Source organism: Pteropus medius, unplaced genomic scaffold (assembly GCF_902729225.1).
Source record: "Pteropus medius unplaced genomic scaffold, Ma_sr-lr_union100, whole genome shotgun sequence".
NCBI lineage: Eukaryota > Metazoa > Chordata > Mammalia > Chiroptera > Pteropodidae > Pteropus > Pteropus medius.
The window spans coordinates 3,153,153-3,166,993 of record NW_024354498.1 but is presented as its reverse complement, the minus strand read 5'-3'; the positions used below and the strand labels follow the sequence as shown (position 1 = coordinate 3,166,993).

The following is a 13,841-nucleotide window of genomic DNA, read 5'->3' as shown; positions in this document are numbered from 1 at the left end:
GAACTTGGGGGCATGATCTAGATTGGGGATATAAATCTGTTACGTTGGCCATATATGGGTTGTAATTAAGATAGTGGGAATAGAGTAAATAATTAATTAATAAGGAGCATAGAGTGAGGAGAAGGCAGCCTAAAATGGAACCTTGAGGAACTTCAATACTTAATGACCGGCTAGAAGAGAAAAACGGGGCTCTATGAGGTTATATAACTTGCTCAAGCACATATAACAAGTAGAAGAAAAAAAATGAATCCAAGTCTGGCTGACCTAGAGCCCAAACTTGCAACTATCATGTTCTACTGGCTACTTAATCTATATCTGGATTAAAAACACGAATCTGGGTTTGAAAGAAGTTAACAGTTCTAACAAATTACCTATGTTAGCCAAGAATTGCTAACTAGTCACATTAAAATACACAAGAGAGATTAAACTGGTATTGTTTTGGAGCTTGCAAAGCACGATATCTTTGAACATTTCCTTACAGAGAGATGGTAAGGAAACACTGCAATGTGAAAGTTGAATGCAATCTCAGAATTTTCCTCTTGCTGAGAAACTGACTAGATAGACCAAGTAGTAGTAATTCTAATGGTGTACTTTTCAAAATGGAGTACAGGAAGTGCTCCTGAGGTGTGCAGCAGGGGAACAAGGAATACTCGAAGAAAATGATAAAGATGTTACATCTGCTAGAGCAATTTTTAGTTGGTGTTTGGAAAATATTTTTTGATATTAAAACAAACACAGATATCATTGATAGAATGCAACCTTTGCATTCATTTTAAAGGTAAGCTATAAGTCCCCCGAATTTCATACTTGTAGTGATAACCCCCACCCTAGTTCCTTGGAAGAACCCATTCGCTTTCTGCTGGTATTAGGGATGCTCTGGAGGAAAGATTGAGATGCACTGTTATAATGTATAGCACCTTCTAATTCTACACGAATTCTCGAAAAGAGGCCAGTGTATCAAAGGAATATTTTGTGACTTTTCACCATTCAAGAAGTGCAATTAGAGAGGTCCTGTAGTCTTGAAGATAAAATAAATATGAAGTGAATACTGTCAATTTATAAAAGCTTTCAATGTACGTTTGAATGATTTTATTAACTTTTCCATACTTACTGATGGTGAAAAATGTAAAAACAGAAAATACAGCTTGTAAGGAAATTGGTAGTATTTCATAAAATATTTCTGTTCCCTTTCTGAAGTATACCCGAATTCCAAAAAAAGACTTTTCAAAACGCACATACTCACAACTTACCTTTCCAAATGATCCCTGCCCTAATACTTTTAAAAGTTCAAACTGGGAAGGATCTGCCTTTTCATGTCCTTCCTTTACATGATGTGTGATTGCAATTTCTTTGATACTGCCTTCTTCCTGTTGATGCAAATATAAGGGGAGAAAACAGAATTAGAGCCACTTTCTCCAGCTTTTAATCAAGCAATATAAATTTAGTGTATCATATCAAAAATCCTCAGATTAACATACACAAATCACCTTTTACTAACCCACCAAGTAAACAGAAAATACATGCCAAGCAAACATACTTTCAAGTTAAATGTCAGAGACAGAATAATACCAGCCTACCACACAGGCCAATTTAATCTCTACATAACATTAGCACTGAGTATTTCCAAGTCTTCTTATGGGAGATAATTAGAATAGTTTTTATGGGGTGAGGGTAGAGAGTGTAAAGAAGTCTGAAAACAGATCAGAGTAATCTGCTGTGCTCTGACATGTGGTTGTTATTAAGTAGACCTAATGCTATACACACAAAAACCCTGTTTATTGGTGAAAGGAGTTGAAAAATAACCCAGGATAAAAGTGGAGATTTCTACCCCTAGCAAGGCCATCTGAGTTAGTATACTGAAATTTATTCTGTTTTAAATATCTAAGTTATGATCTATTTCTAAGACTACCTGAGACCTCAGAGGGAGGAAAAGGAATAATTCTAAAATTGCAAAACAAAATAACTTCAAACATTAAATCAAAAAAGACAACATTTGGATGGAAGATTAGACAGAAAAAAATGACTATTCAGCATAATCGGACAGTGGAAGGTCTCGGGGTTAAAAGAAGGATTTTTAAAGACAATGGAGGCTTCAGTATATCCGAGGGAAGCTATCAGAAGAGAAAGGTTGAAAATGAATGTCAGTTTACATAGAATTTCAATTACTTCTTCACTCTGAGATCACCAAATTAGATACACATTATTTAATCAAGACACATACTGTATGTTACAGCCAAAAACTACAGTAAAACAAAATCGAACAATACCAGAAACATAAACCTGTCAGACTATCTTTTCTTCTTTTTGCCTACCATATTATTTTTTCTAGTGCATAAGTACTATTAGCAGAATCTAAATGTCTTATACATAAACAATTATTTTTATTACTATGATATTCCATATAAAAATTTGAGCTCAATTAACATTTTCTGAGACACTCACAGAATGCTGGCAATATAGGGAATTACAAAGATTTCTCAAAAAGATATAGCAGGGTATCCTAATGTTGTAGCTTTTGTAAATGGGTAGTAAAAGGAAAAAAAAGCTCTTGTAAGAGGACAAAAAGGGAACCCAAGCCCACCATTTTACTCTGTAAGACAGAAGATGTCATTTGTAGATTGTCCTACTACTGCTTAGGCAGCTTAATCATTTTGGACTCTCTCCCAGAACTTTGAAAGTAAAACAACCCCCTTAATATGGTTTAGTCTTTTATTTTGTAATTTCACATGCATTATCTATCTCCTTTTAGTCTCACAACAATCCTCTACAGTGGGCATTAAGGGAGAATCAACCATTAGCTGACTCAGCTCTATTGCCTTCCCAGGAGCCCCTTCTCTCCAAAGGAGACCAATGTATGTAAGGGCTTGAGAGTGATACTTGTTTGTAACTATATTAGGAAAGACAGGAAGCAAATCACCAAATTCTTTTTTTTTTAATTAATTGCATTGTGTGTTCCCCTCCCATAGTTAGATTTCTTTCTGTCACCACATATTTGACCCCTTTTACTCCATCTACCTCCCTCCTTCCCCCCTCCTCCACTACCCTCAGGTAACCACTAGTTTATTGTCCACGTCCATGGGTCTCTGTTTATTTGATCTACCATATGATCCAGCAATCATCAAATTCTTTAAAAAAAAAAAAAACTTTCAAGGAACATATATATGTGTAATTGATTAATATCTAGATTAAAATCTAGCAAATATTAAGCACCTACCATGTATCAAGCCTGGGTTAGGTGCTTTTTCATTTTTATATTTATGCTTCACAACAAGTCTTTGACTACATATCAGTGTTAGAGGGGGCTGACAATAACGCAGCGGGGTACACCCCGGGGCAAGCAAAAACATTTCAGAATTCTCTATGGACTCTTCCATTCACCACTAGAAATTTGACAGATCTTTTAAAAAGGTTTGAATACTCTACAGTCTGAAGTTTAAAGAGATTAAGATCACAAGCCAGTAACTGGCAGATTTAGGGCTCAATTCCAGGTTTTCCGACCTCTAACGACTTCTAAAACAAAGGTCTTGGCATTACACTACACTGAGACTGTCAGAGGCTCTTGGTGGTTCTCCATTTGAAATCAATGACAGGAGCATACAAACTTATTTCCTTGGTATTTGTAACTGGTCTGTATCTTTTGGGTCAGTTAGCTAAACTGATTAGAGAAGTGGTCTATGAACTTTTGGTAGCACATCCTTATCAGTAAAAAAAATTTAGCATATACTCAATATTTATATACTTATTGGCCTAAAAATTATATGCATGTACTTTTTGTATTACTAAATTATACATACATTATAAATGGAAATGAAACTATAAAGAAGTTCTCCTCTTTCTTTTCTATACTCCAAAGTGCTATCATGTCTCACTCTGAAGATTAGTCTGTTACAGACTTGAACTCATGAGGCCAAGTTCATGGGTTGGATTCCAGCATGTGCCAGTTAGCCTCCTATGGAAAAAACTATCTGTTCAAGAACCTAACTGAAATCTAATGGTCATTTGTGCCCTTAAATGAGGCTGTGAAAAACTATACTCTGTAACATTCTATATGCTTTACCACTTTTTTTCTTGGGTAAGTGGGATGTGACTTATTAGGCTATATTTTGTCATCTTATGTTTTATAGGAAATATCTACTACAATTGTCTGTCACAAATAAAGATGTGACACAGGCAGGAAAGGATTACTGAATTATATGTTTTGCATTTTGCAGCAAGCATACAGGATTAAACCTTATTGCCATAGTGTGAACTGCCATCAGGCCATGAATCTCAAAATAAATAGCAGTTACTATACAAGAAAGATTTCATCTTTAATGTCTACTCTTCCTTTCCTCTCATGTTAAACAAGTTACTAAAATCCCTCTGATTCCCTCATTCACTAAACATATTCTAAAACACCTACTATGTATCAATCATGTGGTACTGGGAATACCTTTCATTCTTTTTTTTTTTCTATCTCCAATAGCATCATCAAAGTACCATCCTTCATTACCTTTCCTGTAGAAAACTGAAACTAGCTTGGTTACTCATAATATCTATTTCTGCCACTGCCAGTCCAATTATTCCTCTTGACAAATTCATTTTCTGAAAGTAGACAGTTCCAGTCATACGAACAGACTGCTTAAAAACTCTTCCAAGTTTTCCCAAATTAAATGTACTGCTTCACCTTGGCATTTGAGGTCCTCTGCAATATGGCCTCAACCACTTATCTGGTGTTATCTCCCAACATTCTCTTACTACACATAGCCTGTTAACTTGGATTACCTCCCGTTCTCTAATTTTTTTTTTTTTTTTTTTGGTTTTAAAACCAAATTAATACAAACATGCACATGGGCAACAAATCAGTGACAGAACCACTTACGATGAAAAGCAAATCTCACCCTTATACCTAGGCTTTTTTAAAAAATTAGTTTTCTGCACTTTGATTATTTCCTTAATTTTAAGACAAAAATAAGAAAGTCAAGGGACTCACTTATATTATGCCCCTTCCTTCATCTTCCTCTCCACTATCTGATAATTGTATTACTTTAACATAAACCTCTTGTCTTTTCTATCAGTTTCGGATAGAAGCCTAACTCGCCACTTCATAAAAGGGGGCTAATAGTGCCCAGACATTCTTTCTTTCAAACCTCCCCCTACCTGCTGCTAGCTGAACTTTTACATTTTTATTAATATTAAGAAAATTAACATCCTCTCCTATAACCACAACCAAATCCTTCATGCTGAAAAGCTGAAAGCCTATACAACAGCAGCCACATTTTTATGACAACATATTGGTCAAATGAAGGCTAGGAAATATATTAAATTTCCTTTTATATGGGCTTATAACAGTGATTTCCAGGACAATCCAAGGGGACTTGAAAAAAATACTACTTCATGAAATGCTTAAATTAATGATACATTTTAACTTTGATTTCTATTTGGACCATGAATCTCTTATAGTTTTCTATTTTTACTGTTTCTAACAGTTCCCCGCCCCCCCATCATTCTTATGGTAAGGTTAATTTAATCATTATTCTTAATTTTTTCTTAGTCCTTAACCATACCTTCCATTCTTCTGAGAACCCTCTCTTGCCCTCCCATTGGGACGGGTTGTTCTCTAGCCTTTGCTGCACAGCTATTATCTTGGGATATTTCTTTCCTAGTTGAACCTACTATTTTCATTTTCTCATGTTTTTGTCTTTCTTAGATTACTACATTGTAACTTCCTAAGAAAGGTGATGTAGAAGGAAACTTTCTGAACCTTGCACATCTGAAAATGTCTTTATTTTGTCTTCACATTTGTATAGTTTGGCTTGGTACCAAATGCTAGGTAGAATAAAAACAATCTTGCCTTGGAACGCTAACATTGGTCCAGCCAGGGCTGCTGATGAGATGGGTGATGTTAGCCTGATACACACTTTTTGATAGGTGACCTGGTTTTTCTTTCTGAAAGTGTTAAGAAGAATTTTTTCTATCCTTGTACTTCTGAAATTCCATGCTAGTGAGATAAATATGGGTCTTCTTTCTCTCATAATGCTAGATGTTTGGTGAACCTTTATAATCCAAAGACCTGAATTCTTTACCTCTGGGGGAATTCTAACATTTCTTTGATAATTTCCTTGTATCCGTCCATTTTCCAGGGTTTCACTTTTCGTAACTCCTTTATTAGTTGGATATTGTATGTGTGGAATTGAATCCTTTATGTCACTATTTTTTTCTTTCTTCCTGCCTCTATTTTCTGAGACTTCTTTGACTTTATTTTCTCACCCTCATACTGAATTTTTAATTCTGGCAAATCTTATTTCTAAATAAATTTTCAAGCGCTCCTTTTCTCAATATTTTTTTCCCAGTAGCACCTTCCTCCACTCCTTACCCTTCTCCCCATCTCCCAATGGATGCAATCATTCCAAATCTCTTTGAAGATACAAACTGGAATTTAAAAATCTTTTTCTAAATTGGGGCTCAGAGAATAAAATAAATATATTCTTGGTGATAGAGAGAATTAGATTGATGCCCATGGCCCGAGTTCCAAAAAATTTGCCACTGTTTTATCCCCAATATTTTTCTGTTCCTTCTAAGTTTGATTTTTACTAATTACATCAGCAAACTATTTTCTATCTACTTTTATGTATATGTAAAGTCATAGTAGCATAATAGGCAAAATATCTTGGTCCCTTAATGCCCAGATTGTGCTCAATGTCACTAATTTTTCCAAGTTATGGGACCATGAGTATTTTAGACGTGAATTTGAGGTTCAACTAGGTTGTACTAATAATGCTTGGGCAATCTTGGACAACAGATAGGAAAGCAACGATGTGATGCTCAAATCTGGAATCCAATGAGATGGCTGCAGAGAGGAATATCAAATTTCCGAAGGCGTTGATAAACTAAGGACAGACTGACATTTGCTTATGACAAATATATCTTATGTCATGAAATTACCTGTTACTGAAATAAATCTGTCACATGAAAACACAGAACTACAGTTTGACAGTTTGTAAAATTGTATTATTGCCTATAAATACATGGTGAAGCAACTATAATTTTAGAGAAGAAGAATTCTGTCAATGAAGTGGAACACAGATATAAGTTATAGCCATCGTAATTACTCTGTAAGGCTCCCACATTTTTATATTCTCTGGCACAACTGTGTTTTAAATGATACATGGATACCTGCCCATTCATTATCACAAAGAACTTACTTTGTGTTTTTTAAAAATTATACTAAATTACATATATTTATGTTTATTTGGTAAGTAAAGGTCTAGTTGTAGGCAAAATTGTGAGGCTGGCAGCTGATCTATATCACGACCACATATCATTCATCTATACTCCCATCACTTTCAGATATTTGCCACCTCAAGCCTGAGTGTTCAATACCCTCAAGCTGTGTATTGGAATTCATTCATTCATCCAGTTAAACATTTATTTATTGAGCACCTAATACATGCCAAGCATTCTTCTAGGTGCCTGAAATATACACTAAATGAAACTGATGAAAATCTCTGCTGTTTGAGGGAGATACTACTACTACCACTACTAATTCATGTTAGAACATGATAAATACTATGGAAAAAAAAAGATATTAAGTTGGGTAACAGGGATCAGGAGTGCAGGGACAGAAGGAAGGCTTACAATTTTGAATAAAAGTATCAGGGCAGGCTTTATTGAAACGGTGCTATTTGAACAAAGACCCTGAAAGAAGCAAGGGAGTCAATAACCCGGGGGAAGAATGTTCCAGGCAAAGGGACAAGCCAGTGCAAAGGCTAGTGTGGGAACACACAGGGAGACCAGTGTTTGGATCAGAGTGCGTGCAAAAGAGAGAAAGAGAACAGGTCCAAGATGGACTAAAACTCAGGTGGCTCTCATGCTTTTGCTTCTTCCCGATTGCCTGGTCCTAATAAAAATGTTTCTGATCTTTGACATAGTATCTTAGGCCCATTCTTTTTCATTAGAAGGCAATTCATATTATGGGCCAGGTACTATGTTAGGTGTTAAGAGATACTAAAATAGAGTATCTGCCCTCTAGGAACTGAGCTAGGGTTTAAAATATGTTATTACAGGATAAATATCTGTTGAGCTATGACCCCTGATAGATAAAACAAAATCAGTTCAGTTAAAACATGTATGATTTTAGGAATTCTGTAAAGTGTCATTTTAGACAGCACAGAAAAATAGCAGAAGAAAATTCATGGACAGGTGGATCTTTTGGTGTTCCTTCAATCACACAAAAAGCCACCTCATTTGTTTCCCAGGACCAATAAAAGGTCTGCAGGTTCCCTTCTAAGTGGTTTTTAAGGTTCACCTTTTAATGGGAAAAAAATTAACTTAATGTTTCCTTTTCAAGTTGAGAGTTAAAAAATAGAATTTTGTTTTTAAAATGTAAAAAGGATTAAAGAAACGGAACTAAAATCAATGCTATCTATTTGAGTTACAGAAAATCTAATGTTGTAACATGCTAACATTAAGAAAACTGGGTGATATTAATTGATTTTAAAGAATGATTCAACATTTGGCATTAAGCCCTGCCTTGTATACATAATTTCCTTTTTCCTCCCCTCCCTTGAGTCAGGAAGTGTGTTCTTAAGGCATTTGTATTTTCTAAATTGTTTTGAATGTCCGAAATATTGTTAAAGCTTGAAGTAAAACATTTAAATGTTCCTTGGTAAAAGCCAGTAAATAAGCATTTTCTAACCATGGATATGTAACCATTTTTGGCCTAACATAAAAAGACCATACAAGTGAAAAATGTATACTTTATTTACCTCTTAAATGTAATTCAAAATTAAAGTATCACCTTCTACATTGATACCTATAGTTCTGTAATATACAGTTTTTTATTTTAAAAAGATTTTTTTTAGATGATCAAGATATACAAAAATTATTTGGCTGTGACACATAATTAGGCAGGTTATTGAAGTCATGGTGAAAAACCATACTTTAATTTATTCTAGATTACAATTCAACCAAATCCAATTTATTTGATTTACTAATGGATGATAAATTTTGCTCAGCATTTTTCATTTAACTAAATACTTAAGGAGAGTAAGCCAGCTTCTTGTATCTATGCTTGAGAAAACAGCATTGCTGGTTCGCCAGACTAACGTTCTCAGTCACTGCCGTGAAGAGCACAATTTGCTCCCAAGTGAGAATCCCAATCAACAAATTTAATTCTCTTTAAAGAGCAGCAGGATAGCACAATCCGCACAGCAAAATATCAAGTTGATTTTTGGCAAGATTTAAGATTAAATATAGTGCAAATTATCATTCACTAAGTACATTTTAACAAAGTAATGCTTTGAAAACTGTGCCTATTCTAAGTTAGATAAAATTACTTGCTTAAAGTTACTTAAATAGTTGAATAAAAACTTCAGATTTTTAAAGGAACCAATTCAACAAGACTAATTTTAAGTCCTTGACTATTTAAAATACATTCTTCTACTCATCAAAATATTGCTGATATTACAGTAATCTCCTAAGTATTACTAAATTCACAATTTTGTTCATGCCTGGTTTAATACTGAGAGTTACAGTCATCCGTTTTCTGTAAAAGTTTACGAACACTAGCTAAAAATTACTCTAGTGCTAGAAAGCCAATGTAAAAATAAGTTTACAAAACATACAGACTTGAAATGTATACACATAAATGGCTTACTTTTAAAACAGAAATATTAGCCTTTAAAAGTTCTATAAACATTGGTTATGAATTTTGAAAAGCGTCTTAAAAGAACATATAAAATGAAATAAGTGTTTAATTAATTATACTTAGCTCCAACTAAAACATTTTAGTTTTTAAAGAAGGTGAACAAAGCTTACCTGTATAGAGCGAACACGAAAAGACAAAAATTTAAACATGGCTACGAAACCATGATGGTGATAAAAGAATTTCTGACCGTAAAACTTAAGTTAGAGAGAGAAGGCCAAGCCCCTGCAAAGTTTTCTCCTACCAGCTGTTCCGGCAATTAGAAAATTTCCTGTCAGGCGGGTCCTGAAATGCTAGAAAAAGAGGCCTGACAATTTTCCTGTGGTAAAAGAAAGGAGGAACAAATGGCGAGGGCACTCATGTAGCTGATAGGTAGGGAGGCCAGAACAGGAAGCCAAAAACAGATTTGCTGATAGCAAAATCCTGTTGAAAAGTTCTTTACTCCTGGTTCCCAGCAATCCCGTGAATTTTCACAAACAGTGAACATTACTTTATTTCAGAATCCTGAGAAATGCCAGTATTTCTTAACTATATGATTCTTTAGAAGCAACTGAAACTAGTCAGCACTATTAAAATAATAAGTCATTGATGTACATGTCAAATTTTACCCTTTGTAGTGTTTATTTATACACACACTCAAAAGGATACAGTCTCAAGACTATTTTAAGTTTATATATAGACATGTCATGGGTGTTCCCTGTCAATGAGAAAGAGTTTCATAACGATGGGAAGAAAATGACCACATGCGAAAGAAACTTTCCGATTGTAATGTAAAGACAAATTCTTCCTGTCTTAAGAGTAAATTATATTTAAATTCACATTGGTTATGAACATCAATTATCAACTAGGTTAAAGACTTCAAGGCCCATAGCTAAAACTCTCATTTCTAGTTGATAAAAATCTAAATTAAAAAAAAAGTTCAATCCCTGGGATATTAGTGAGCAAAAGGAACACTTACTGAAGAAGCCAACCCAAAGAAGAAGGAGGGGTCAAGCTACCAGACAATCCCTTACTCCATCCATTTCATTCTCTAACAGCTTCTAGAAGTTCTTCTAAGGTATTTTTGCTTTGGAAAATATTTTAATATTTTTTAAAGTATGCCAATATTCAGAACATGATAACCGATACACTGGCATTTAAACAAAACCAAAGGACAGAAGCATTGAGAGCTGTGGGAAAATGTGGTGCTTAACATACATTTAATCTACGTGGAACCGACAAAAACCTCATAACGTTAATCTACAATGCCAATATGAATTTAACAAAATCACTAAATTTTCAAAACCTGAAGAGCCTCTACAAACACCAGGAATGATTAGCAGGCTTTCTAGAGGAAGGAACTACGGTCAGGTAGGCGCATGTTTGATGATGGAGCTATCTATACTGGGAGCGCAGTTAGCACTCTATTATTGAGCAAACATTAGAGTGCTCATTAGGTGCTACAGGTACCGTATGAAAGGCTAGGGCTCTTCCTGCTATATCAAATTTTTATGGCAATATTCTATAAATGTTCCTGCTATATCAAATTTTTATAATGTTCTATAAATGACCTAATGGAAATTGGAGAATTAAAAAAAAATTGCTCAATTTAAAAATTCTCCTATGTAACCAAATACATTAGAATCAACTGGGACCCAAATAAATACCCAAAACAAAACTCAGAATTCTGCCTGGGAAATGGTGCACTTCTCTTCATTACAAATGCATACCTAAATTTTTTAGCAAGGAAAGCACTTAGAAAGTTTCCCATCAGAACAAGAACTCTCCCTTCTCCCAAAAGGAATTACTTAAGGCTCCTTACAAGGTTGCAAAAGGGCAGTAAGGCTAGGACAACCATCTAACCAGAACTGCAGCCTGAATGTGAAGTACCTCTTAAGACTATCACGAAGAAGCAAACATGGTTACTGTACCATAGATTAAGATGTACAAAACAAAATAGGAGTGTCTCTGTATAGAGCAGTCATCAATTTTATTTAAGTAACACATAAGAACGGGAGTGACCAAATAACCTTTTTTTAATTTAAAGGATTAGTTTAAACTGGCTTTAATGACTATTGATGCTCAGGTTAATAAGTCACATTTTGCTGTGCACTGTGCTTTTTAATATTAGCACTAAGAAAATGAAACAATATTTTGGATATCAAAATTTGAAATAAGTCTCCCTGAGATGAAATAATATCTTAATTAAAACAGCGTGGTACTGCTGTATAAAAGATAAACAGAGCGTCAGAAAAGAATGTAACACTTTACATCTGAGAGAAATGTAAGGACATTTGGCTACCTGTTTGGAAAACGCAGAAGTCATAAAGAAAATATTGATAGAGAATTTATTATAAAATTCGAAAACTTCTCCATACCAAAAGGTACCATAAACAAAGTTAAAAGACTAGCTCACGTGACTGGAATCCCTTATAATCATGCTATAACTCACGACTGAGCAATTGCTTTATTTGGGTGTTTAGATATCGCTTAAACAGAATGAAAGCTCTTAAGGCCCTTAGATACACTGTTTATGACATTTATTACTGTTTAAGCACATCCCACTGCTCCTACCAGATTAATCTTCAGAACAGGCGCCATACTTATCTTTGTATCCTCGCAGCAAATAGCACATAGTAGCAACTCAAATAATGGCTGCCTGAATAATTGTATCATATGCCAAAATCTGAAATAGACATTACTTGTGGGGTTATGCATATGAAACTAGATATTATGTATACTTTTCCTGCCTCTAACTCTTGACTTTCTTTTAATCTGTCTTATAAAATTTTCAGCTAGTTTTTCTTCATTTGTGTATCTTAATGGTTTCATCATTTACCTTATTTAAAAAGTAATTTTTATCATAAAAATTATGCACGTCCATTATAGAAAAACAATAAAGAGAAATAAAAGGGAGAAAAACAAAAGAGAAAAAAATCACTATCTTGGTGCATTTCTTTCCAGTCTTTTTCTGTACACATGCACACACTTGGACCATACTATACATATTATCATTTTTTTTTTCTGTAAAGGGCCAGACAGTAAATGTTTTTGGCTTTGTAGGCCATATGGTCTCTGTCAACTCTGCCACTGCAGTGGGAAAAGGAATGAGTGAGGTAGTGTTCCAATAAAACTTCATTTACAAAAACAGGCGGCAGGCTTCAGGTTTAGTTTGCTGACCCCTGTTCTCTATTATTAAATAACTTTCAATGCATTATTAATAACTGCAGAGGATTCTACTATACAAATCCCTTACTGTTGGGTATTTGATCTTCTATACCACTGAGATGTTTCCATCCTCTGTGCATACCAACAATCATTTAGACATAATTTCTAAAAGTGAAATCACACTTCTAGAAGCACAGTTTGCAACATTTTAAAGTTTTTTGATCCTAACTTATATGCCAAGCCGTCCTCCAGGAAGAACCTAAATAATGAGGAAACCACATCAAGACCTCAGGCAGGGGCAAACTACAGCCAGGCGAGGCCAGGGCCAAATTTGGTCATGCCAGTCTCTGTTTACATATGAGCTCCTGCTGTTTTTACCCTACAATGGCTACTCTGCTGACTTGAATAGTTGCTACAGAGACCATATGGCTCACGAAGCCAGTAAAATATTTACTACCTAACCCTTTATAGACAGAGTTTGCTGACTCAAGGTCTAGAGCCCTCAAACAGAAAGAGCAGCAGATGCAAAAGAACTGAGATAGGAATCAGCTTAATGGATTCAACACACAAAGGAAAGACCTAGGTTGCTGCTAGAACGTGGTGAACACTGAAGAAAGAGGAGATGGGGAGGTAGTTTGGGGCCATATTAACTAGGGCCTTATCGATTATTAAGAAGTTTGGATCTGGATTTTATTTCAAGTGTAACGGGAAGCTAATTTTCCCAATTTTAGGCAATGGCATCTTTACCAATCCCAAGAACCTTAAGTCCTTTTTGGCTTTCCTTTCTTATCTAATTTTCTTCCCTTCATATTTAATCCATCAACAAATTCTACTCATTTCATCTCTGAAATATATACCCCAAATCTGTCTATTTCTAGTTCCTCTGCTACTCTCAGTACAAACTCTCATCATCTAGTGCCATCTAACTGGTTTTCTTGCTTTCCCATCTTCCCTGTGCAATCCTTTCTCTTCATGGCAGCCAGAATCTAAAAATAGAAATCAGACGGGA

At 34.9% G+C, this 13,841-nt stretch overlaps 1 protein-coding gene across 5 annotated transcripts in view; it reads right to left on the bottom strand.

Annotated features, from left to right (window-relative positions):
• Positions 1-13,841, bottom strand: part of RPS6KA3 (ribosomal protein S6 kinase A3) — a 98,472-nt gene that overhangs the window by 46,090 nt on the left and 38,541 nt on the right. For all 5 annotated transcript variants that reach the window (XM_039852297.1, XM_039852299.1, XM_039852300.1 and 2 more), the window contains one exon: positions 1,251-1,367. In XM_039852297.1, the coding sequence (XP_039708231.1) occupies positions 1,251-1,367 (117 nt within the window). The remainder of the gene's footprint in view (positions 1-1,250; positions 1,368-13,841) is intronic.